This window comes from Bubalus bubalis, chromosome 6, assembly GCF_019923935.1.
Source record: "Bubalus bubalis isolate 160015118507 breed Murrah chromosome 6, NDDB_SH_1, whole genome shotgun sequence".
Classification (NCBI taxonomy): Eukaryota; Metazoa; Chordata; class Mammalia; order Artiodactyla; family Bovidae; genus Bubalus; species Bubalus bubalis.
In genome coordinates this window covers 54,266,696-54,293,405 of record NC_059162.1, presented here as the reverse complement: position 1 = coordinate 54,293,405, position 26,710 = coordinate 54,266,696, and the positions used below count along the sequence as shown (strand labels likewise).

Genomic DNA, 26,710 nt, shown 5'->3' with positions numbered 1-26,710 from the left:
GTCTCTGATGGTTGTACCAAAAATTCTATCGACTCTAACACTGAAGTCCTATTCATCTTGGGGCAAATATGACACTGTAATCACCACAAACAGCAGTTTAGGAGCCTGGACCGTGTTATTTTCCCTTCCAGACCCTAACAGTACAGAAAGTGCTGAGTCTTACAGAGGTGAGTCTTCAGCACGATCCACATCTCTTTGATATTTACATAAAACATATGTCTTTGGATTTCTGTCTGGGATCTGACTATAGGTCATATTTCTGTCCCTTTATTATAGAGAAACTAGCATTTTGCCTATCAGATTCTGCCCACGCCCATCTAGACTTACCTTCAGCTTGTGCACCAGCACTGCTTCCTGCTCTCTTAGAAGGTTTTCTCTTTCCATCATCAACTTTTCTTTCAATTGGGCTACATTTTCCTTATAGCTTCTCTCTTGGGCCTCCATTTTTTGCTTCTCATCATTCAGTTTTTGTGTTAGCAGATCCTGTTTCATCTCTGCTGCTTGTCTCTTGGTACATTCCTCTGTTTCACAAGAGTTTTAAAGAAATAACAGTTATGCTGAGCTGTACCTTCCTGAGCTCAAAGACTAAAATGATATTAAATTGGTGGGAAGGAGTCTGACTGTTCCTGCTACCACATTAGACAGCTTGCTTCAGCATATGAGGTAGAAGCCCTGATTGGATGTACATAAAACCCAAACTCCCGTGGTTATTTCCATGTGTAGCAGAGAGGTTCCACAGAAGAAGAGGAAGCTCTGGTTCCAGGAAGAGTTTGCTCCCACACCTGCCAAAGGGCAGCACAGGAACCACCTTCCCCTCTGAGAGCCCAGTCCTCCCTGTACCTGCCATGGCCTTGTCCCCATCAGTGAGGGCCTGGTCTGCCTTCAGGATGGCTTTCTCTACTCCTGCCTGTGACTGCAGGAAGCTCTGGAGGACCTGGTTTGCCTGAGAAAACAACAAGAAGCAAAGACTCATCAGGCAGCAAAGACTAGAGTCTTGCTGTGGAAATTATTGTTCAGTAAACCTACAGACTGTGTCCCTATATGTTCTTCATCCTTCTTGGGGCCCCACAGTGGTTAAAGATCCTGTAATTCTGTGCAGTTGTACAGACACCAATCCTCGACTGCTTGCAGCTGTAGTCTCTGCACATTGTTTTTCTTCTAATGCTCATCTACTCTTTCTTTATTAGGATACCATTTACTGACAGTCCAACTTGTGGCCTTTACCTCCTCTTCCAGGAAGCATTCTTAAGCTTTATTCTGAGTTCTGAATGGCTTCCAAGAACATAACAGCTGCCCTGTAAGCACTACTACTTGATAGTTGTGTGATCTTGGGCAACTTAGTACATTCTCCCCATGTCATATTTCTCAACTTTATAATAAAGATGATAGCAGTATCTAATTTATATTATTCTGAGGACTAAATTGATAATCCAACCAAATCACCTAAGGTACAGTTGATGTAGTGAGTGCTCAACAGACATCAGCCATCATCATCATCACCACCACCATCACTGTCACTCATCCCTATCAATGTATATAATAACCATTGTCCCACCATATCCATTGACTATTTACATGTCCTTCTCAGGTAAGACCATAAGCTTCTTGAAAATAGCAGCTTTTCTTTAATGTTCCCTATTCTTTGCAGAAAGCCCATTTGAGGGAAATTTCTTTTTAAAATTTTGTTATTTTATTTTTATGCAATTTTTAAAGGTTACACTGCATTTAAAGTTACTACAAAATATTGGCTATATTCCCTATACTTTGCAATATATCTTTGTAGCCTATCTTACACCCAATCATTTGTACCTCACACCCTCCCTCCTGTATTGCTCCCACTCCACATTAGTAATCACTAATTTGTCCTCTATGTCTGTGAATCTTCTTATGTTTACTAGTTTGCTGTAGCTTTGGATGTCAAATATAAGTGATATCATCAGTATTTGTCTTTCCCTGTTTATTTCTCTTAGTATAAGTCAATCCATGTTGCCACAAATGGCAAAATTTCGTCCTTTTATTTTTTTAATAACTGTGTAAGTAGCATTCATATATATGCACATTCCACATCTTCTTTATCCATTCATCTGTTGATGGATATTTAGGTTGCTTGCATATCTTGGCTATTGTAAATAATGCTGCTATGAACTTTGGGATGAGGGTATCTTTTTGAATTGGTGTTTTGCGAAACCTAGTACATTGTTTGAATACGAGGAATAGTCTCTTTCATCTAGATCCTTGATAATAAGTCCTGTCTTTGGGTAGAAATATTTCTGGTTTGTTGAAGAGTAGCTAACACGCTGTAGATATAAAAGCTGAAAATGTAAAGATATTGCCATGCTCTCCTTTCTCTACAAAAGTTGTGCTATGGTCTTAGAATTTCAAAAGAACCAACAAAAACCCTTGGACTCCAATCTGTTGTTCTTTCCCAATCCCCGTACTCCTCACCTTAACTCCTTTCCTGGGAATGAGTTTATAGTTCTCTTCAAACTTGTTCCTTGCTTCTAAGTAACAATGGTGTCCTCCAGGGACAAAGAAAGTTCCCTCTGAAATATTCATCATTAAGGGCTCTGAAAGCTTTTTAAGCTCAGCCTGACAATATCTGACAGATGCTTCTTCATTTTGCAACAAGAAAGCATCTTTCTTTTTCTTGATCATGATCTGTTGAAAAAACAAGGAGAAATGCAATAGAAAGGAGCTGTTAGAAGAAAACATCCAACTGTGATCCTCTTGAAGGAAGCAATGGGACAAATTGGCGCACATGAGACACAGAATAATAGATACAGAGTCAGGAGACTAGCTTTAGTCCCAGGTGTGACCAACTCTGTGTGACTTATAGGAAGTCCCTTAACTTTCTTGTCTCCATGTCAGCATCTGTGAAATGATGGGTTGGCAGATGTGAATTTCATTGTTCCTTTAACAGTAGTAGGATTAATAGTGATAAATCCATCAACAATGAAAAATAACAAGTTCAATTATGATTTGAAGTAGGCTTTCTTAGGCATACTAGGTGCTTTAGATAAAATATATATATAGCAAATCAACTGCCTAACATAGTGAGTGAAGTACACACTGAACAGAGTTTTGAACTTTTTCTGAATTCTTGTTTCATTGAGGGTTTGATTGTGTGAAAACATAGGAACAGAAATTTCATACCTGTCCTAATAAATTACAGTTGGGCTGGTTTTACTCTGAGAGATTTTTGTAACTTGTAGGACATACAAAGGTAGACTGAAAGACAAGGTTTCAGTGATGGTGCTAATGGTAAGTAGAATTACGAACTCTAAGAATTCTCTCCCTTGGTGTTCACACTGCATGGTCTCTGGACCTATGAACATGATGAACGTTGATCCTGTGTTTAGATTATGTCTTATTGTACAGGCTACTTTAAGAAAGTGAGATTACCCAAGTGGGCATTACATAATCACACAAGCCCTTTCCATGCAGTCTTCTCTAGTTGGTGGCAGAAGAGGTAATTGGAGTGATTAGAAATAAAAGCAGAATACAATGCACCATTACTGGCTTGAAAATGAAGGGGGGTTCCCCAGAGCCCATATGAGTTCTGATGAAAGATATATTCATATATTTACATATGGGTAGGACACTCTGGCTTATACATGATTTAAATTAAACTTTATGCTAAATACAATAACCTGTTTTGTGGCCTATCAAACATGTACATCTGCTCTAACCATTAAAAAAGAATGCATTTAAAAATCACAGTGGAGGGGGCGGTCCTAAGATGGTGGAGAAATAGGATGGGGAGACCACTTTCTCCCCCACAAATTCATCAAAAGAACATTTAAACGCTGAGTAAAATCCACAAAACAACTTCTGAATGCCAGCAGAGGACATCAGGCACCCAGAAAAGCAGCCCATTGTCTTCGAAAGGAGGTAGGAAAAAATATAAAAGACAAAAAATAGAGACAAAAGAGGTAGGGACGCAACTCCGTTCCGGGAAGGGAGTCTTAAAAAGAGAGAAGTTTCCAAACACCAGGAAACACTCTCACTGCCGAGTCTGTGGCGAGCCTTGGAAGCACAGAGGGCAACATAAAAGGGAGGAAAAAAATAATAATTAAAACCCACAGATTACGAGCCCAACAGTAACTCCTCCAGCAGAGAAGCAGCTCAGACGCCTGCACCCGCCACTAGCAAGTGGGGGCTGGGCAGGGAGGCATGAGCTGCATGGCTTAGAGTAAGGACAGGGCCTGAATGCCCCAAGGGCACTCTGAGAGAACTAAGTTGGGCTAGCAAACCAGACTGTGGGATAACGACCACGCGCAAAGCCAGCCCTAACCTAAGACACTACCAGGCCTGCGCACAGAACAAAGGACTGAACAGAGATAGCTGGCTGCAGACCATTCCCCTCCAGTGACAGGCAGCCAGAGTCGGAAGGGGGCAATCGCAGCCCCAGAGAGACATTATCTACCAAACTGAAAGCAGGCTTCTTTGCTAACTAAGACTTCTTGGGGTTCTGGACAGTCAACATCTGCCTGAGAAGGTGTGCCGGTTGTACACCCAGAAAACCGAGCGGCAGGGACAAGGGAGGCAATAAGTCGCAGCGACCATGCTCACCAAACATCTCATTACCTGAGCTACTCGGACCTGGGAAGGGCACAAAATGCAGGCCCAACCAAGTCTGCACCTCTGAGAACTACCCGAGTGCCTGAACCTGAGCGGCTTAGACCTGGGAGGTGCATGAAGCCAGGGCCAGCCTTGGACGGTACCTCAAGGAGCAACATAGAGCCTGAGCAGTGTGGACAGGAAGGGCATATACGCCATGAGTGGAGGCAGGCCCAGTGTGGCTGAGGCACTGAGAGCACAAGCCAGTGTTATTTGTTTGCAGTGTCCCTCCCTCCCCACAGCGTGACTGAACAAGTGATCCTAAAAGAAAGTGTCCACCACCGCCACCTTTGTGTCAGGGCAGAAATCAGACACTGAAGAGACCAGCAAACAGAGGAAGCTAAAACAGAGGGAACCACCTTGGAAGTGACAGGTGCAATAGATTAAAACCCTGTAGTTAGTACCAACTACATGGGAAGGGGCCTATAGATGTTGAGAAATACAAGTTAGACCAAGGAACTATCCGAAAGTGAACTGACCCCACAATACCCACAATACCACCAGAGAAAGTCCTAGATATATTTTTACTATTTTTACAATCATTCTTTCATTTTTTTATTTTAATTATTTTTTTAATTTTTACATCCTCTATTACTCCTTTAATTTTCACTTTTATAACCTACTAGTACTTTGCAAAAAAAAAAAAAAAGACCCTATTTTTTAAAAGCAAACTTCATATATATATATAATTTTTGTGACTTTGGTTTTTTTTTCTTTTCTTTTTTCTCTTTCTTTTTTTTTCTTCTTTTCTTTAATATTGTATTTTTTAAATTCCAAACTCTACTCTAGATTTTTAGTCTTTGCTTTTTGGTATTTGTTATCAATTTTGTACCTTTAAGAACCCAATCTTCAGTACCCATTTTTACTTGGGAACAAGACTACTGGCTTGACTGCTCTCTCCCTCTTTGGACTCTCCTTTTTCTCCACCAGGTCGCCTCTGTCTACTCCCTACCCCCTCTCTTCTCTACCCAACTCTGTGAATCTCTGTGTGTTCTAGACAGTGAAGAACACTTAGGGAACTGATTACTGGCTGGATCTGTCTCTCTCCTTTTCATTCCCCGCTTTTATCCTTCTGGCCACCTCTGTCTCCTTCCTCCCTCTTCTCTTCTCTGTATAACTCCATGAACATCTCTGAGTGGTCCAGTTGGGGAGTGCACATAAGGAAGTGATTACTGGCTAGCTTGCTCTCTCCTCTATTGATTCCACCTCATCTCATTCGTGTCACCTCTAACTCCCTCCTCCCTCTTCTCTTCTCCATGTAACTCTGTGACCCTCTCTGGGTGTCCCTCACTGTGGAGAAACTTTTCATCATTAACCTAGATGTTTTATCAATGGAGCAGTATAGAAGGAGAAGTCTTGAGACTACTGTAAAAATAAGACTGAAAACCAGAAGTAGGAGGCTTAAGTCCAAACCCTGAGAACACCAGAGAACTCCGGACCCAGGGAACTTTAATCGACTGGAGCTCATCAAATGCCTCCATACCTACACTGAAACCAAACACCAGCCAAGGGCCAATAAGTTCCAGAGCAAGACATACTACGCAAATTCTCCAGCAACACAGAAATGCAGCCCTGAGCTTCAATATACAGGCTGCCCAAATTTACTCCAAACCCACTGACATCTCATAATTCATTACTAGACACTTCATTGCACTCCCGAGAGAAGAAATCCAGCTCCACCCACCAGAACACCGACACAAGCTTCCCTAACCAAGAAACCTTGACAAGCCACCTGTACAACCCCACTCACAGCGAGGAAACTCCACAATAAAGAGAACTCCACAAACTGCCAGAATACAGAAAGGCCATCCCAAACTCAGCAATATAAACAAGATGAAGAGACAGAAAAATACCCAGCAGGTAAAGGAACAGGATAAATGCCCTCCAAACCAAACAAAAGAGGAAGAGATAGGGAATCTACCTGATAAAGAATTCTGAATAATGATAGTGAAAATGATCTAAAATCTTGAAATCAAAATGGAATCACAGATAAATAGCCTGGAGACAAAGATTGAGAAGATGCAAGAAAGGTTTAACAAGGACCTAAAAGAAATTTAAAAAGAGTCATTATATACTGAATGACACAATAAATGAGATCAAAAACACTCTGGAGGCAACAAATAGTAGAATAACAGAGGCAGAAGATAGGGTTAGTGAAGTAGAAGATAGAATGGTAGAAATAAATGAATCAGAAGGAAAAAAGAAAAACAAATTAGAAGAAATGAGGACAATCTCAGGGACCTCCAGGAGAGTGTTAAATGCCCCAACATTCGAATCATAGGAGTCCCAGAAGAAGAAGACAAAAAGAAAGACCATGAGAAAATACTTGAGGAGATAATCATTGAAAACTTCCCTAAAATGGGGAAGGAAATAATCACCCAATCCAAGAAACCCAGAGAGTCCCAAACAAGATAAACCCAAGGCAAAACACCCCAAGACACATATTAATCAAATTAACAAAGATCAAACACAAAGAACAAATATTAAAAGCAGCAAGGGAAAAACAACAAATAACACACAAGGGGATTCCCATAAGGATAACAGCTGATCTTTCAATTGAAACTCTTCAGGCCAGGAAGGAATTGCAAGACATACTTATAGTGATGAAAGAAAATAACCTACAGCCCAGATTACTGTACCCAGCAAGGATCTCATTCAAATATGAAGGAGAAATCAAAAGCTTTACAGGAAAGCAAAAGTTGAGAGAATTCAGCACCACCAAACCAGCTCTCCAACAAATACTAAAGGATATCCTCTAGACAGGAAACACAAAAAGGGTGTATAAACTTGAATCCAAAACAATAAAGTAAATGGCAATGGGATCATACTTATCAATAATTACCTTAAATGTAAATGGGTTGAATGCCCAAACCAAAAGACAAAGACTGGCTGAATGGATACAAAAACAAGACCCCTACATATGTTGTCTACAAGAGACCCACCTCAAAACAGGGGACACATAGGGACTGAAAGTGAAGGGCTGGAAAAAGATTTTCCATGCAAATGGAGACCAAAAGAAAGCAGGAATAGCAATACTCATATCAGGTAGAATAGACTTTAAAACAAAGGCTGTGAAAAGAAACAAAGAAAGACACTACACAATGACCAAGGGATCAAACCAAGAAGAAGATATAACAATTATAAATATATATATATATATATAACCCAACATAGGATCACCACAATATGTAAGACAAATGCTAACAAGTATGAAAGGGGAAATTAACAACACAATAATAGTGGGAGACTTTAATACCCCACTCACACCTATGGATAGATCAACTAAACAGAAAATTAACAAGAAAACACAAACTTTAAATGATACAATAGGCCAGTTAGACCTAATTGATATCTAGAGGACATTTCACCCCAAAACAATGAATTTCACCTTTTTCTCAAGCTCACACGGAAGCTTCTCCAGGATAGATCACATCCTGGGCCAAAAAATAGCCTTGGTAAATTCAAAAACACTAAAATCATTCCAAGCATCTTTTCTGACCACAATGCAGTAAGATTAGATCTCAATTACAGGAGAAAAAACTATTAAAAATTCCAACATATGGAGGCTGAACAACACGCTGCTGAATAACCAACAAATCACAGAAGAAATCAAAATATGCATAGAAATGAATGAAAATGAAAACACAACAACCCAAAACCTGTGGGACACGGTAAAAGCAGTGTTAAGGGGAAAGTTCATAGCAATACAGGCATACCTCAAGAAACAAGAAAAAAGTCAAATAAATAACCTAACTCTACACCTAAAGCAACTAGAAAAGGAAGAAATGAAGAACCCCAGGGTTAGTAGATGGAAAGAAATCTTAAAAATTAGGGCAGAAATAAATGCAAAAGAAACAAAAGAGACCATAGCAAAAATCAACAAAGCCCAAAGCTGGTTCTTTGAAAGGATAAATAAAATTGACAAACCATTAGCCAGGCTCATCAAGAAACAAAGGGAGAAAAATCAAATCAATAAAATTAGAAATGAAAATGGAGAGATCACAACAGACAACACAGAAATACAAAGGATCATAAGAGACTACTATCAGCAATTATATGCCAATAAAATGGACAATGTGGAAGAAATGGACAAATTCTTAGAAAAGTACAACTTTCCAAAACTGAACCAGGAAGAAATAGGAAATCTTAACAGACCCATCACAAGCACGGAAATTGAAACTGTAATCAGAAATCTTCCAGCAAACAAAAGCCCAGGTCCAGACAGCTTCACAGCTGAATTTTACCAAAAATTTAGAGAAGAGCTAACACCTATCCTACTCAAACTCTTCCAGAAAATTGCAGAGGAAGGTAAATTTCCAAACTCATTCTACAAGGTCACCATCACCCTAATACCAAAACCTGATAAAGATGCCACAAAAAAAGAAAACTACAGGCCAATATCAATGATGAACAATAGATGCAAAAAATCCTTAACAAAATTCTAGCAATCAGAATCCAACAACACATTGAAAAGATCATACACCATGACCAAGTGGGCTTTATCCCAGGGATGCAAGGATTCTTTATTATCTGCAAATCAATCAATGTAATACACCACATTAACAAACTGAAAAATAAAAGCCATATGATTATCTCAATAGATGTAGATAAAGCCATTGACAAAAGTCAACATCCATTTATGATAAAAACTCTCCAGAAAGCAGGAATAGAAGGAACATACCTCAACATAATAAAAGCTATATATGACAAACTCACAGCAAACATTATCCTCAATGGTGAAAAATTGAAAGCATTTCCCCTAAAGTCAGGAACAAGACAAAGGTGCCCATTCTCACCACTACTATTCAACGTAGTTTTGGAAGTTTTGGCCACAGCAATCAGAGCAGAAAAAGAAATAAAAGGAATCCAAATTGGAAATGAAGAAGTAAAACTCTCACTGTTTGCAGATGACATGATCCTCTACATAGAAAACCCTAAAGATTCCACCAGAAAATTACTAGAGTTAGTCAATGAATATAGTAAAGTTGCAGGATATAAAATTAACATGCAGAAACCCCTTGCATTCCTATACACTAATAATGAGAAAATAGAAAGAGAAATTAAGGAAACAATTCCATTCACCATTGCAACAAAAAGAATAAAATACTTAGGAATGTATCTACCTAAAGATACTAAAGACCTATATATAGAAAACTATAAAACACTGGTGAAAGAAATCAAAGAGAACACTAATAGATGGAGAAGTATACCATGTTCATGGATCGGAAGAATCAATATAGTGAAAATGAGTATACTACCCAAAGCAATCTATAGATTCAATGCAATCCCTATCAAGCTACCAACGGTATTTTTCACAGAGCTAGAACAAATAATTTCACAATTTGTATGGAAATACAGAAAACCTCGAATAGCCAAAGCAATCTTGAGAAAGAAGAATGGAACTGGAGGAATCAACCTGCCTGACTTCAGGATCTACTACGAAGCCACAGTCATCAAGACAGTACGGTACTGGCACAAAGACAGAAAAATAGATCAATGGAACAAAATAGAAAACCCAGAGATAAATCTAGGCACCTATGGACATCTTATCTTTGACAAAGGAGGCAAGAATATACAATGGAGAAAAGACAATCTCTTTAACAAGTGGTGCTGGGAAAACTGGTCAACCACTTGTAAAAGAATGAAACTAGAGCACTTTCTAACACCATACACAAAAATAAACTCAAAATGGATTAAAGATCTAAACGTAAGACCAGAAACTATAAAATTCCTAGAGGAGAACATAGGCAAAACACTCTTCTACATACATCACAGCAGGATGCTCTATGACCCACCTCCCAGAATATTGGAAATAAAAGCAAAAATAAACAAATGGGACCTAATTAAACTTAAAATCTTCTGCACAACAAAGGAAACTCTAAGCAAGGTGAAAAGACAGCCTTCAGAATGGGAGAAAATGATAGCAAATGAAGCAACTGACAAAGAACTAATCTCAAAGATATACAAGCAACACCTGCAGCTCAATTCCAGAAAAATAAACGACTCAATCAAAAAATGGGCCAAAGAAATAAATAGACATTTCTCCAAAGAAGACATACAGATGGCTGACAAACACATGAAAAGATGCTCAACATCACTCATTACCAGAGAAATGCAAATCAAAACCACAATGAGGTACCATTTCATGCCAGTCAGAATGGCTGCGATCCAAAAGTCTACAAGAATAAATGCTGGAGAGGGTGTGGAGGAAAGGGAAACCTCTTACACTGTTGGTGGGAATGCAAACTAGTACAGCCACTATGGAGAACAGTGTGGAGAGTCCTTAAAAAACTGGAAATAGAACTGCCATACAACCCAGAAATCCCACTGCTGGGCATACACACCAAGGAAACCAGAAATGAAAGAGACACGTGTATCCCAATGTTCATCGCAGCACTGTTTATAATAGCCAGGACATGGAAGCAACCTAGATGTCCATCAGAAGATGAATGGATAAGAAAGCTGTGGTACATATACACAATGGAGTATTACTCAGCCATTAAAAAGAATACATTTGAATCAGTTCTAATGAGGTGGATGAAACTGGAGCCTATTATACAAAGTAAGACAGAAAGAACAACACCAATACAGTATACTAACACATATATATGGAATTTAGAAAGATGGTAACTATAACCCTGTAAGCAAGACAGCAAAAGAGACACAGATGTAGGCAACAGTCTTTTGGACTCTGTGGGAGAGGGAGAGGGTGTGATGATTTGAGAGAATGGCATTGAAACATGTATAATATCATATATGAAACGAATCGCCAGTCCAGGTACAATGCATGATATTGGATGCTTGGGCCTGGTGCACTGCGATGACCCAGAGGGATGGTACGGAGAGGCAGGAGGCAGGGGGCTTCAGGATGGGGAACATGTATATACCTGTGGCAAATCCAATACAATATTGTAAAGTAATTAACCTCTAATATAAATAAATAAATTTAATTAAAAAAATAAAAATCACAATGAAGTAACTGTAGGGCAGGATTAAAAATTGAGATTTGTGGCCATTGTAGATGTGGTTTCAGATATGTTTCTGCATCCCTGAGAACCTCAATCTTCTGAACTGTATTAAATTCAAGGATGCCACCATCCATTCTCAAAAGAGTGTCTGCTAGTAACTGGGAGCTGCACACTTAGGAACTCAAAGTGTACCATTGTAAATATGCAATAGTTTCAGACCCCAAACAATCCTTCTTTAACAAGCACTCTTATTTCTTTCCAGCTACAATCTTAATTCTTGACAAATAATACAGGTAATTTTGCGGGTTTTGCCTACAGTAAGGGTTCCCCGCACCCTGCATTTTGTCATGCAACAGAACAGAATTCAAGTTCTTCTTTAATCTGTATCTTTGGGCTCTAGTCCTCATTTGGCTCAAATAAAACTCTTTTCTTATCCTGAGAAAAGTTGTTTACTGATTATTCTTGGTGGTATTGCTAAACCCATTTGAACCTTGTTTTTAGCTTGCTGTGCTCTGAGCACATCACCCATACACACCCTACACTGGCGTATGACCTGTAAAAGTGTGAGCGAATAACTGTGTGCTGCTTTAAGCACCAAAACAAAGGGTAATTTGTTTACAGTAGAAAATAAAAAGGCCAGTTTTTAGGGAAAAAAGAAGGAAAGTGGCCTGTAGAGTCCTGTCATTCACAAGAATCCAAACTCCTTTTACAATGAGAAGCATATGAATCATAAGTGAATAGAAGGCACCTAAGAACATTTCTCATCCTCTGCAGAGGATGAGATGGTTGGATGGCATCCCCCACTCAGTGGACATGAATTTGAGCAAACTCCAGGACACAGTGGAGGACAGAGGAGCCTGGTGTGTTGCAGTCCATGGGATTGGAGAATCAGGCATGACTGACCTACTACTGAACAACAGCAACAACAAAGCACATTTCTAGAACCACAGGAATCAGGAAGGATATATTTTAGGCCACATTACCGCAAGCTTCTTCTGGAAATCCTGATTTTCATCCTTGAAAGAACGCTCCATGAAGACTGCAATGGCTTCCTTCTCACAGGCTGCATGCACCTCCAGCAGATCCTGGAGCGTGTCTGTGGGGAGGCTCAGTCGCTGGGCCATCTGCTCACTGTAGTGGTCAGCTGCCTTCTGCACAGCTGCTGAGTTCTCCAGCTGGGCCAGAGTTGTCACTGCGTTCTCCAGACAAGGAACTGATCCACTGTTGATGGCATTTACATAGGCCTCCACCAGAGGCCCCAGCCCTGAATAACATATTATATTGTGTTGTCCAAAAAGTTCGTTTAGATTTTTCCCATAAGATGCTACAGAAAAATCCGAACAAACTTTTTGGCCAATTCAATATTTTGAAAATAGAAAGTTTTCATTCATTTTATGAACCTTAGGTCAGTATCCTAAACATCACTAAAATTTTATTGAGCTTGAAATTTTCTTTTCTTCTCTTTCTTCTCCTCATCTTCATATCCTTCTCCTTTTTCTTCTATAATTTTCTTATAATAACACCAGTGTCCCCTATTCACTCTCTTTTATGGTTCTCAATTCATCACAATACAATATTAACTGAATACCTCAATAATATGTTCAAAGTTCTCCTGGAACACTTTCCCCATTGTAGCAAAATACAGAGAATTATTTATATATGTAAATAAATTGTGTATTTTGTGGGTACTATTTCCAAATGAAAATGCAGTGCCCCATGTAAAAATGTCATCAAGAATTTCCAGTGACAAAAACATTAAAACAGAGCACATCTCAGCACAGGGCACTGTGAGACTGCTCAGGTAGCCTGTGCATGAAGACAGCTCTGTTTATAAGACTGTATTTACATTTGTTTCTCAGTCTTTCAATGAGTTTACATAGATTCGTGGTGTACTACTTATTTTCTGATTCATGTGAATTCACAAAATAACTTGTATATCCTCACTAGAAATACTTATCCACCGGATGGCTCATCATAATGAATATTTGCATCCTTAACATAGCTTCAATGTAAATTTGGGTTGGCCAAAAAGTTCGTTTGGGTTTTTCCATAACATCTTACTAAAAACCTGAAAGAACATTTTGGCCAGCCCTACAGTTTCATGAGATATGGTAGTCTTCAGAAAACCCTCATGTAGGGAAATTTTAACAAAGTAACACGCACTTCTATATGGGGCATAAATATGTTTTTCCAAATTATATAGAGAAGACACAACTGAAAAAAAGAAAACACAATTATTGGCAATCCCAGAGGATATTCACAACTTCAACTCCACCACACATTCCTCACCCACACTGAATCACAGAGAGCCATGCTCTAGCAAAGGAGGCTCACTTTTCCCGGTGACAGTGATTCCTTCTTTTAAGGTCTTGGTCTTTGCATGGGTATAGATATATGAACAGAAATCTTTTGATTGCTTCTGGAAATCCTCATCCAGTTGATTATCTGGCATTTCCTCAAGATGGAGTAATTGTTTTTTGTTGCTTGCAGGACGGTCAAAGACAAAACACTTCCGTTTGGGAAAAAACTTCCTGATACACTCTCTGGGCAAGTTGAAATTTTGAATTTGGGGACCTTCATCTGCAAAAGTGGAAAAAGAGCAATCACAGAAGCGACAGACTCCAGGTAAGGGGGCTGAGGACTTTCATTTCCAGGGATTTTTGTATCACTCTAATTCCTGTGCCTGTAAATCTTTTTCAGTCTTACGGTAATCTACTATGGAAACTCTGTTTTGTACTGAGCCAAGAGTGAAGAAAGTACTCCTGGGGAGGAAGAAGAAGCCTCCATTCCAACTGAAGAAACCTGTGGTTGTTTTCCTCAGCCATTGTATAGTATGCCATGGATTAATTATTTATTAAATGAAGACCTCATACAGCTTATGGCAGAAACCCTGTTGGGGATTTATACAGACCTGCCAATGAACTTCCCTTGTGGCTCAGATGGTAAAGCATCTGCTTACAATGCAAGGAGACCTAGGTTCAATCCCTGAGTCAGGAAGATCTCCTGGAGAAGGAAATGGCAACCCACTCCAGTATTCTTGCCTGGAAAATCCAGTCCATGGGGTCTCAAAGAGTCAGACACAACTGAGCGGCTTCACTTTCTTGAAAGATAAACTAATACATATAATTGTCAGAAATACTTTTCTGATCTTACTGTCTCCATTTCAGATATGAAATGTAAGCTCAAAAGTAAAGAAATCATAGAAATAAGGATATTCACAGTATTTCTGGGAAAGAAACCACGTGGGAGACAAATGATACACAAGGCAGTGAAGTTTTACAAAATCAGAGTAAAAAAAATGCACATTCTATAAATATGTTTTGCGATTACTTTAGCATACACAATCTCATGGTAAGATTGGCCTAAATGAAACTAGGACACCTCATCAGTCTTCTGTGACATTTTCTGTTGGAAGTGACAGTAGCATCCAGAGAGATTCTGAGCATATATCTGCAGTTCAATAAATATTTATTGAAAGGGTAAATAAATGATTAAGCAAACAAAATCAATATTTCTTCTAAGTACCACTCATTATTCTCTCTGCTAATTATAATCTGTTATAACTAATTTGTTATATAATATGACATACTATGTAAGGTTCTAGAATAAAGAGTGTGAGACTAGGCGAAAGCATTTGAAGACATTTCACAGTCTCAGTGAAAGGACATAGCAATGCTTTTCTTTGGAACTAATTAAGGTATAAATTGTCTGTCTGTGAAGAATGTATCCATATAAGATAGTAAAATACACTGTGTGAAATATATTTAAAAATTAATTATTTTGCTTACCTTATGATTCTGTATTTACTAATTTCAATTTGATGGGTTATATTTCTCAAATAGAAGAGGAGAAACACTTAATATGAAACACAGTATATGAGCCTTTCTTTTTCATGGTATTACTTTTTCTAAAGTCATTCGGTAGAATATTGGATTCTAAATTTCCTCTATGAGCTTAAGTTCTGGTGGCTGGGGTTTTCCCAGTAACAATAATGACTGAAGCCACCTCCCAGTCATTCACCAATTACCATTAGCATGGCCTCAAATCCAACTTCAAATCAAGTTCTGACATAAAGGGCTCTGTTGACCCCACCTCCTACTGAGCTTCCTACCACCCTGGCCTTGCTCTGATACCTGGAATCAACTTCAAGGCATTCTCCAGGTACTCATCTTCCGTGATGGAGTTCCCATCTAACTCCAGCTCCAGCATGAAATCCCGCACAGTCCAAATAAAGTCTGGAAAGAAACTCACAAATCGGGCTGAATCCTCTACTTCATCAAAGCTGGGAGATGATTTGGTTCTGATCAGCTCTGTTAATTCAGTCACATAGCTGGAATTTTAGCTAAGGAAAAAGAAGTACTCTCCAACACAGTTTCCAGATCTCACCTCAAAACAAGTTCTATCATCATTCCCTTTTGCTCCATTTTCCATCTTCATCAACCATAAGAATGAAGTCATGGGCAAGAAAAAAACAGTGTCAGTTGCTATTCCCATAAACTCAATGAAACACAGTGGTTCAATTCCTGAAAGGATACTGCAGCTGCTGCAAGGCCTGATGGTTGATGCTGTTCATGCTGTTGTAGATAAAGGTGCTGCTCAGGAGCACAGCCAGGGCAAAGATCCACAAGTCATTCTTGGAGTCCTCCTAGAAAGTATGTTAGAGAGTGAGGACACTACTCCTCATGCTCTCATTCAGGTGTTCATTCACTATAACAGCTGTGCTGTAACTCAGTTGTAAGGTAAATAAATTTTCAAGACAATGATAAATTCAAACTTTCTGGTATTGATATTTTCCGCTTCAAGTGCTTCAGTGTGATTAGCTATTTACAGAAGTGAATGACATCTTATATGTGATTAAAATGTTTAATACAGGCCTGGAACATAGAAGTTGTACAACAGTAAGTGGGCAGTGATTGCTTTGCAAGTTTTTCTAGATCACAATGTATATTAGAGTCAGAAATACTATTTAATTAAATTTATCAACTGCTAACTATGCATCTAGATAGCAAAAGATACTTATTTGCTTATGAGGATATAAAGTTCCACATGATAATGCCCACCCTAGAGAGATGGCTTTCTTGAGGGGCAGATATACATGGGAACATACAAATCTATCCACAATGACAAACAGCCTGGCATTGAACCAAATGTTGTACTGTAAAAGACAAAGTGGCAACTCCCAAAAGACAGAAAAAATACTCTGTGCATTCAGAGCCATAATTAATTATGTCTGATAGTGACATGATGGAATTAGGTTAAAAGGAACTGTGCTTTCAAAAATTTGTAGAATGTGGATTTGTGGAGTTATAGGGACTCTGCAGGTAGAAGGGCTCACAGAAGCTGATCACAATTGCCAGAAAGTGTGGTCATACAGAGAAATTACAAGGTTATTTTATTTGACTGAAGTAGTTTTACCCACGTAGTAGTAGATGTTGAGGCTAAAATTGAGATTTGGAAGGTCATGAGTGACTTTGGAATTGATTATATATATATATATATATATATATATATATATATATATATATATATATATACTACAGAAATGGGCTCCCTGCCTGACAATGCAGGGGACATGTATTCAATTCCTGAGTAATGAACATCCCCTGGAGAAGGAAATGGCAACCCACTCAAGTATTCTTACCAGGAAAATCCCATGAACAGAGGAGCCTGGCAAGCTACAGTCCATGGGGTTGCAAAGAGTTGGACACGACTTAGTGACTGAGTACACATGCATACTACAAAGATATTTGACACACAGTGGGGCAGCAAGGGGTTCTGCTGCACAGACACAATATATTCCAAGTGATGAAAGGTGAGAACCAACAAACAAGAATATGCTACCCAGCAAGAGTCTCATTAAGATACGATGGATAAATCAAATGCTTTCCTGACAAGCCAAAATTTAAGAGAATTCAGCACCACCAATCCAGCTTTGTTTGTTGTTCAGCAAGAGCAACACTTGCTCAGTAGTGTCCAACTCTGTAAATCCCATGGACTGCAGTATGCCAGACTTCCCTATCCTTCACTGTCTCCCAGAGTTTTCTCAAATTCATGTCCATTGAATCGGTGATGCCATCCAACCATCTCATCCTCTGTCACCCACTTCTCCTCCTTCCTTCAATCCTTCCCTGCATCAGGGTCTTTTGCAGTGAGCCAGCTCTTTGCATCAGGAAGCCAAAGTATTCAAGCTTCAGCTTGAACATTATTCCTTCCAAAGAATATTCAGGGTTGATTTCCTTTAGGATTGACTGGTTGGATCTGCTTGCTATCCAAGGGACTCTCAAGAGTCTTCTCCAGCACCACAGGTCAATAGAATCAGTTCTTCGGTGCTCAGCCTTATTTATGGTCCAACTCTCACATCCATACATGACTACTGGAAAAACTATAGCTTTTACTAGATGGACCTTTGTTGGCAGAATGATGTCTGTGTTCTTTAACACACTGTCTAGGTTTGTCACAGATTTTCTTCCAAGGAACAAACATCTTTTAACTTCGTGGCTGAAATCACCATCTGCAGTGATTTTGGAGCCCAAGAAAATAAAATCTGTCACCGTTTCTATTGTTTCCCCATCTCTTTGCCATGAAGTGATAGGACCGGATGCCATGATCATTTTTTGAACGTTGAGTTTTAAGCCAGCTTTTTCACTCTCCTCTTTCACTTTCATCAAGAGGCTATTTAGTTCCTCTTTGCTTTCTGCTGTGGCATAAGGGTGGCATCATCAGCATATCTGAGGTTATTGATATTTCTCCCGGCAATCTTGATTTCAGCTTGTGCTTGATCCAGCCTGGCATTTCTCATGATGTACTCTGCATATAAGTTAAGTAAGCAGGGTGACAATATGCAGCCTTGACATACTTCTTCCAAGTTGAACCAGTCCGTTGTTCCATGTCCAGTACTAATTGTTGCTTCTTGTCCTGCATACAGGTTTTTCAGGAGGCAAGTAAGGTGATCTGGTATTCCCATCTCTTGAAGATATTTGCACAGTTTGTTGTGATCCACACAGCCAAAGGCTTTAGCGTGGTAGCCAATGAAACAAAAGTAGATGCTTTTCTGGAATTCCCTTACTTTTCCTATGATACAACAGATGTTAACATTTGATCTCTGGTTCTTCTGCCTTTTCTAAATCCAGCTTGTACATCTGGAAGTTCATGGTTCATGCACTGTTGAAGCCTAGCTTGAAGGATTTTGAGCATTACCTTGATAGCATGTGAAATGAGTGCAATTGTGTGGTAGTTTGAACATTCTTTGGCATTGCCCTTCTTTGGGGCTGGAATGAAAACTGACCTTTTCCAGCCCTGTGGCCACTGCTGAGTCTGCCAAATTTGCTGATATACTGAGTGCAGCTCTTTAATGGCATCATCTTTTAGGATTTGAAATAGCTCAGCTGGAATTCCATCACCTCCATTAGCTTTGTTTGTAGTAATGCTTCCTAAAGTCCACTTGACTTCACACTCCAGGATGTTTGGCTCTAGGTGAGCAATCACACCATCATGGTTGTCTGGGTCATTAAGATCTTGTTTGTGTATTTCTTCTGTGTATTCTTGCCACCTCTTCTTAATCTCTTCTGCTTCTGTTATGTCCATACTGTTTCTGTCCTTTATTGTGCCCATCATTGCATGAAATGTTCCCTGGTATCTGTAATTTTCTAGAAGAGATCTCTAGTCTTTCCCATTCTATTGCTTTCCTCTATTTCTTTGTATTGTACACTTAAGTGAAAGGCAAAGGAGAAAAGGAATTATATACCGATCTGAATGCGGAGTTCCAAAGAATAGCAAGGAAGGATAAGAAAGGTTTCTTTTCTTTTATTTATTTTTTTAATTGAAGGATAATTGCTTTACAGAATTTTGTTGTTTTCTGCCAAACCTAAACATGAAGGAAAGGCTTCTTAAGTGAACAATGCAAAGAAATAGAGGAAAACAATAGAGTAGGAAAGACTAGAGATTTCTTCAAGAAAATTAGAGAAACCAAGGGAAAATTTCATGCAAAGATGGGCACAATCCAGCTTTACAAATATTAAAGGAACTTCTCTAGGCAAGAAACACAAGAGAAGAAAAGGAGCTACAAAAATAAACCCAATACAATTAAGAAACTGGCAACAGAATTATATATATCAATCATTACTTTAAATGTAAATGGATTAAATGCACCAACGAAAAGGCATAAACTGGCTGGGCTGATGAAAACATGTGCATGTACGTGCTTCCACTTACCACATCACTCTACTTAGTCCCCCAAATTGTATGTAATTATTTTATATTTTTAGGTTAATCATGTTTTATTATGGCTTGCAATTGTAATTATCTTTTTTTTTCTGGCTATTGATTGTGAAAACTGATACACATCTTTTATTACTGTGATTATGTAACTATTATTCCCTTAATACTATTGTATCATGCTGCTGCTGCTAAGTCACTTCAGTCGTGTCCGACTCTGTGCAACCCCTTAGACGGCAGCCCACCAAGCTCCCCCATCCCTGGGATTCTCCAGGCAAGAACACTGGAGTGGGTTGCCATTTCCTTCTCCAATGCATGAAAGTGAAAAGTGAAAGTGAAGTCGCTCAGTCCTGTCTGATTTTTAGCGACCCCATGGACTACAGCCTACCGGGCTCTTCCATCCATGGGATTTTCCAGGCAAGAGTACTGGAGTGGGGTGCCATTGCCTTCTCCATATTGTATCATTATTTGTCAACAACAACAACAAAATAACAGAATTCTGTTTCAGTGCAATTGCCATTTAATAGAAAACCTGTAATCACTTTTTAAAATCCAGATGCATATCAGAATTATCTTGGAATTTTTTGAAAAATACAAATGCTCAGGTATTGTTTTCTTTTCCCCAAAGCTCTAGATGTGTTTCTAATGAACAGTCATATTTAAATATGACATAAATAAATATAACAACTGGACTATATGATGATATTTTACTTTCCTCCAGGTTGTTTCACTTTTCCTATTTCATATTCAGTGCTCCCATTTGGTTTAGTTTATGCTTTCCAATTTCTCTGTCTCTTTTTTTTTTTGATGTTCTTCTAAAGTCCTTATCAAGAATAGTAGAAAAGCTTTTGTATATATATGATATATATGAATCTATTATACATAATGTGTATTATATATATATTTTAGAAAACATAAATTTTTGTCTCGCTAAAAATTATGACATTTTGATTCTATTTGTTTGACTTAGCATGCATAGAGTCCTAGATTTCTAATTTATATTCACTCAAAACTTTGATATAGTTCCATGTATTTTGGCAGAAGCACACCGGCTGTGACGTACCACGCAGAAGTGTGGCCGAGAGAAGCTACCCCTCGCCCAAGGTCAGGGGCAGTGACTGAGAGTGCCAGGATTCGAAGGCAAAGGAGCGGCCTAGAAGAGCTATCCCACATCCGAGGTCAGGGGCGGCGGCTGACAGGAGCAACCCCACGTCCAAGAAGTGGTGGCTGTGAGGGCGCAGGGGGGCTGAGAGGAGCTACTCCACATTCAAGGTCAGGAAGGGCAGCCGTAAGGAGATATCCCTCATCCAAGGTAAGGAGCAGCAGCTGTGCTTTGCTGGAGCAGCTGTGAACAGATACCCCAAGTCCAAGGTAAGAGAAACCCAAGTAAGATGGTAGGTGTTGTGAGAGGGCATCAGAGAGCAGACACACTGAAACCACAATCACAGAAAACTAGCCAATCTGATCACATGGAACACAGTCTTGTCTAACTCAATTCAACTAAGCCATGTTGTGTGGGGCCACTCAAGTTGGGCAGGTCATGGTGGAGAGATCTGACAGAATGTGGTCCACTGGAGAAGGGAATGGCAAACCACTTCAGTATTCTTGCCCTGAGAACCCCATGAACAGTATGAAAAGGCAAAATGATAGGATACTGAAAGAGAAACTCCCCAGGTCAGTAGGTGCCCAATATGCTACTGGAGATAAGTGGAGAAATAACTCCAGAAAGAATGAAGGGATGGAGCCAAAGCAAAAACAATACCCACCTGTGGATGTGACTGGTGATAGAAACCAGGTCCGATGCTGTAAAGAGCAATATTGCATAGGAACCTGGAATGTCAGGTCCATGAATCAAGGCAAATTGGAAGTGGTCAAATAGAAGGCAAGAGCGAACGTCGATATTCTAGGAATCAGCCAACTAAAATGGACTGAAATGGGTGAATTTAACTCAGATGACCATTATATCTACTACTGTGGGCAGGAATCCCTTAGAAGAAATGGAGTAGCCATGAGGGTCACCAAAAGAGTCCGAAATGCAGTACTTGGATGCAATCTCAAAAACGGCAGAATGATCTCTGTTCGTTTCCAAGGCAAACCATTCAATATCACAGTAATCCAAGCCTACGTCCCAACCAGTAACGCTGAAGAAGCTGAAGTTGAACGGTTCTATGAAGACCTCCAAGACCTTTTAGAACTAACACCCCAAAAAGATGCCCTTTTCATTATAGGGGACTGGAATGCAAAAGTAGGAAGTCAAGAAACATCTGGAGTTACAGGCAAATTTGGCCATGGAGTAGGGAATGAGGCAGGGCAAAGGCTAACAGAGTTTTGCCAAGAGAACACACTAGTCATAGCAACACCCTCTTCCAACAACAAAGAGAAGACTCTACACATGGACATCACTAGATGGTCAACACCGAAATCAGATTGATTATATTTTTTGCAGCTAAAGATGGAGAAGCTCTATACAGTCAGCAAAACAAGACCAGGAGCTTACTGTGGCTCAGATCATGAACTCCTTATTGTCAAATTCAGACTTACACTGAAGAAAGTAGGGAAAACCACTACACCATTCAAATATGACCTAAATCAAATCTTTTATGATTATACAGTGGAAGTGAGAAATAGATTTAAGGGACTAGATCTGATACACAGAGTGCCTGATGAACTATGGAGAGAGGTTTGTGACATTGTACAGGAGACAGGGATCAAGACCATCCCCATGGAAAATGCAAAAAAGCAAAATGACTGTATGAGGAGGCCTTACAAATAGCTGTGAAAAGAAGAGAAGCTAAAAGCAAAGGAGAAAAGGAAAGATAAAAGCATCTGAATGCAGAGTTCCAAAGAATAACAAGGAGAGATAAGAAAACCTTCCTCAGCGATCAATGCAAAGAAATAGAGGAAAACAACAGAATGGGAAAGGCTAGAGATCTCTTCAAGAAAATTAGAGATACCAAGGGAACATTTCATGCAAAGATGGGCTTGATAAAGGACAGAAATGGTACAGACCTAACAGAAGCAGAAGATATTAAGAAGAGGTGGAAGAATACACAGGAGAACTGTACAAAAAAGACCTTCACAACACAGATAATCACGATGGTGTGATCACTCACCTAGAGCCAGACATCCTGGAATGTGAAGTCAAGTGGGCCTTAGAAAGCATCACTACGAACAAAGCTAGTGAAGGTGATGGCATTTCAGTTATTTCAAATCCTGGAAGATGATGCTGTGAAAGTGCTGCACTCAATATGCCAGCAAATTTGGAAAACTCAGTAGTGGCCACAGGACTTGAAAAGGTCAGTTTTCATTCTAATCCCAAAGAAAAGCAATGCCAGTGCATGCTCAAACTACCGCACAATTGCACTCATCTCACATGCTAGTAAAGTAATGCTCAAAATTCTCCAAGCCAGGTTTCAGCAATACTTGAACCATGAAATTCAAGATGTTCAAGCTGGTTTTAGAAAAGGCAGAGGAACCAGAGAGCAAATTGCCAACATCTGCTGGATCATCAAAAAAGCCAAAGAGTTCCAGAAAAACATCTATTTCTGCTTTATTGACTAGGTTAAAGCCTTTGACTGTGTGGATCACAAGAAACTGTGGAAAATTCTGAAAGAGATGGGAATACCAAACCACCTGATCTGCGTCTTGAGAAACCTATATGCAGGTCAGGAAGCAACAGTTAGAACTGGACATGGAACAACAGACTGGTTCCAAATAGGAAAAGGAATATGTCAAGGCTGTATATTGTCATCCTGCTTATTTACCTTATATGCAGAGTACATCATGAGAAACGCTGGGCTGGAAGAAACACAAGCTGGAATCAAGACTGCTGGGAGAATATCAATAACCTCAGATACACAGATGATACCGCCCTTATGGCAGAAAGTGAAGAGGAACTCAAAAGCCTCTTGATGAAAGTGAAAGTGGAGAGTGAAAAAGTTGGCTTAAAGCTCAACATTCAGAAAACAAAGATCATGGCATCTGGTCCCATCATTTCATAGGAAATAGATGAGGAAACAGTGGAAACAGTGTCAGGCTTTATTTTGGGGGGCTCCAAAATCACTACAGATGGTGATTGCAGCTGTCAAATTAAAAGATGCTTACTTCTTGGAAGGAAAGTTATGACCAACCTAGATAGCATATTAAAAAGCAGAGATATTACTTCACTGACAAAAGTCCGTTTAGTAGAGGCTATGTTTTTTCCAGTGGTCATGTATGGATGTGAGAGTTGAACTATGAAGAAAGCTGAGCGCCAAAGAATTGATGCTTTTGAACTGTGGTGGTGAAGACTCTTGAGAGTCCCTTGGACTGCCAGGAGATCCAACCAGTCAATCCTAAAGGAGAGCAGTCCTGGGTGTTCATTGGAAGGACTGATGCTAAAGCTGAATCTCCAGTACTTTGGCCACTTCATGAGAAGTGTTGACTCATTAGAAAAGACCCTGATGCTGGGAGGGATTGGGGGCAGGAGGAGAAGGGGACAACAGAGGATGAGATGGCTGGATGGCATCACTGACTTGATGCACATGAGTTTGGGTGAACTTTGGGAGTTGGTGATGGACATGGAGGCCTGGTGTGCTGCAATTCATGGGTTCCCAAAGACTCAGACACGACTGAGCGACTCAACTGAACTGAACTGATTTTGGCATCTAGCATATTCTGAAGGAGATCAGCCTTGGGATTTCTTTGGAAGGAATGATGCTAAAGCTGAAACTCCAGTACTTTGGCCACCCTATGCAAAGAGTTGACTCATTGGAAAAGACTCTGATGCTGGGAGGGATCGAGGTCAGAGGGAGAAGGGTGCGACAGGGGATGAGATGACTGGATGGCATCACTGACTTGATGGACATGAGTCTGAGTGAACTCTGGGAGTTCGTGATGAACAGGGAGGCCTGGTGTGCTGCAATTCATGGGATCACAAAGAGTTGGACACGACTGAGAGACTGAACTGAACTGATTACTGCTAGAAGTCTGTGTGTGCTTAGTTGCTCAGTCATGTCCTACTCTTTGCTACCTGCTGCCTGCCAGGCTCCTCTGTCCATGGAATTCTCCAGGCCAGAATACTGGAGTGGGTAGCCATTCCCTTCTCCAGGGTATTTTTCGGATCCAGGGATTTAACCCAGGTCTCCTGCATTACAGGCAGATTCTTTACTGTCTGAATCACCAGAAAAGTTCATTATCTTAGTTATTTTTTAAAAAGAAGTTTTTTGAATGAGGCTTGAAACTTCTAATCCAATTCTGAGAATATAAAGAAATGCTATGTTGTAAAAAAAAAATAGGAATTTAACATGTGATATAGTATTATTAACTAAAGTTCAGATTTTGTTCAAATTTCACAAAACTTTATGCTTGTGTCCCTTGTTTTCATACCTTATTCAAGACTCCACATAGCATTTAACTGCATTGAGCAGCTTCAGCTGCATATAACAAATTCTGGTAAATTCTCTTTTCATTTTTATTCTATTACAAATTTTTTCTAGTTTTCCTTGTTATGGCCTTTTGGATATACCCATCCAAAAGGACATTAAATTTCTAAACCCATGGAATTTTTTAAGTATATCTTTGATATTAATTTCTCATTTTGATACCAAATTCTCATTTAAATGCTTTCTACTCTGCAATCACCCTCTGTGTTTTTTTCAGTCTCCTAACTGTATTGAGGATTTCAATGGTTAAGTCAAATATCTATCTTGGTAAATGTCACAGTGCACTTATAAGTGTGTGGGTTATTTTAACATATCTTTTAATATTGGTCTCTAACATAATTCCACAATGATAAGAGAAAAGATTCTATGAGTTCAATACCTTTATACCATGACTCTTTAGCACCTGATCTCACATCCCTGGATATGTTCCCTTGTCTCCTAGTTTATAATCTATGGGTACTTGGGTAGAATTTGCATTCTACTCTTGTGAAAATTGTATAAATCTTAGTTATGTTGAATTGGTTCATGGTGCTTTTCAGGTCTACTATATCCTTCTCTTTTTCTGAATATTCATTCCATTAATTTTCAAGAGTTTGATATTGAAGCTCCAACTAAAATCTTATCTACTTAAAATTAATTATAATATATGGTGGTACTATATATAGCTTTCTTCTGTATTTTCCAGGTCTCCTATAAATGTGTTATCATATTTTCACAATTTAAAAATAAAAATGAAAGAGGAAAAAGAGTAGAGAAGATTCCCTGCCTTACCTTCTCCACATTGCCCAGGCCCTCAGTGTCCAGAAGGACCAGGGTGTGGTTCTCCTTGGACGGGTGGGGCACACACCACATCCAGATGCCTTTGGTTTCAGACCTCACTGTGGACCCCAGATGGAAACCTGCACAGAAAGAAGAATGCACCAAACAATACGAGCAGATAGTCCAGGCTGCCCATGGGTTACTTTGGGTAAAATTGTTGAAATGTGAGTGCATGGCTGGGGGAAATGTGTTTTCATTTCAGCAAGGACTGTCAGTTCCAATGTTTACACATGCTCAAGACCTTCCCAAGAAATATTTCTTGTCCCCTATTCACCTCATAACATTAATGGCTCATACTGTGTTACATTCCAGAATTAATGTGAACTCTATTAACCTTTCTATTTTTATCAGTTCCATATCCTCCACTTTCTGATGCAGTCCTAACAGTGAGAGGTACCAGCAAGAGAGCGGAAGTCAGGCGCCTGTTTCCTTGGCTTCCACCCTGGTGAGCTATGGTGTCCTAGTACCTCTGTTCCTCTGCCTTCATCACATCTCCTCTTATTTAGCTCTATCCAGTTGTTCTGGGCTCTGTCACATTCTGGAATCCACTAATTGCCTCTTCACCCTATAGGAATTATAAAGGCTCCCTGGCCATTGTTTCTGCCATCCTCTGAGTGCTCCTGCTTCCTTCAGAAAAATGAAGTGAAGACCTGTGAGAATTGTTTG

At 39.5% G+C, this 26,710-nt stretch overlaps 1 protein-coding gene across 2 annotated transcripts in view; it reads right to left on the bottom strand.

Moving 5' to 3' along the window:
• Positions 1-26,710, bottom strand: part of LOC102392713 (guanylate-binding protein 4) — a 39,883-nt gene that overhangs the window by 4,294 nt on the left and 8,879 nt on the right. For both annotated transcript variants that reach the window (XM_025288325.3, XM_025288324.3), the window contains 8 exons: positions 25,997-26,124; positions 16,124-16,233; positions 15,722-15,918; positions 13,923-14,168; positions 12,572-12,852; positions 2,446-2,658; positions 841-943; positions 328-521 (listed from right to left, as the gene is read on the bottom strand). In XM_025288325.3, the coding sequence (XP_025144110.1) occupies positions 328-521; positions 841-943; positions 2,446-2,658; positions 12,572-12,852; positions 13,923-14,168; positions 15,722-15,918; positions 16,124-16,233; positions 25,997-26,124 (1,472 nt within the window). The remainder of the gene's footprint in view (positions 1-327; positions 522-840; positions 944-2,445; positions 2,659-12,571; positions 12,853-13,922; positions 14,169-15,721; positions 15,919-16,123; positions 16,234-25,996; positions 26,125-26,710) is intronic.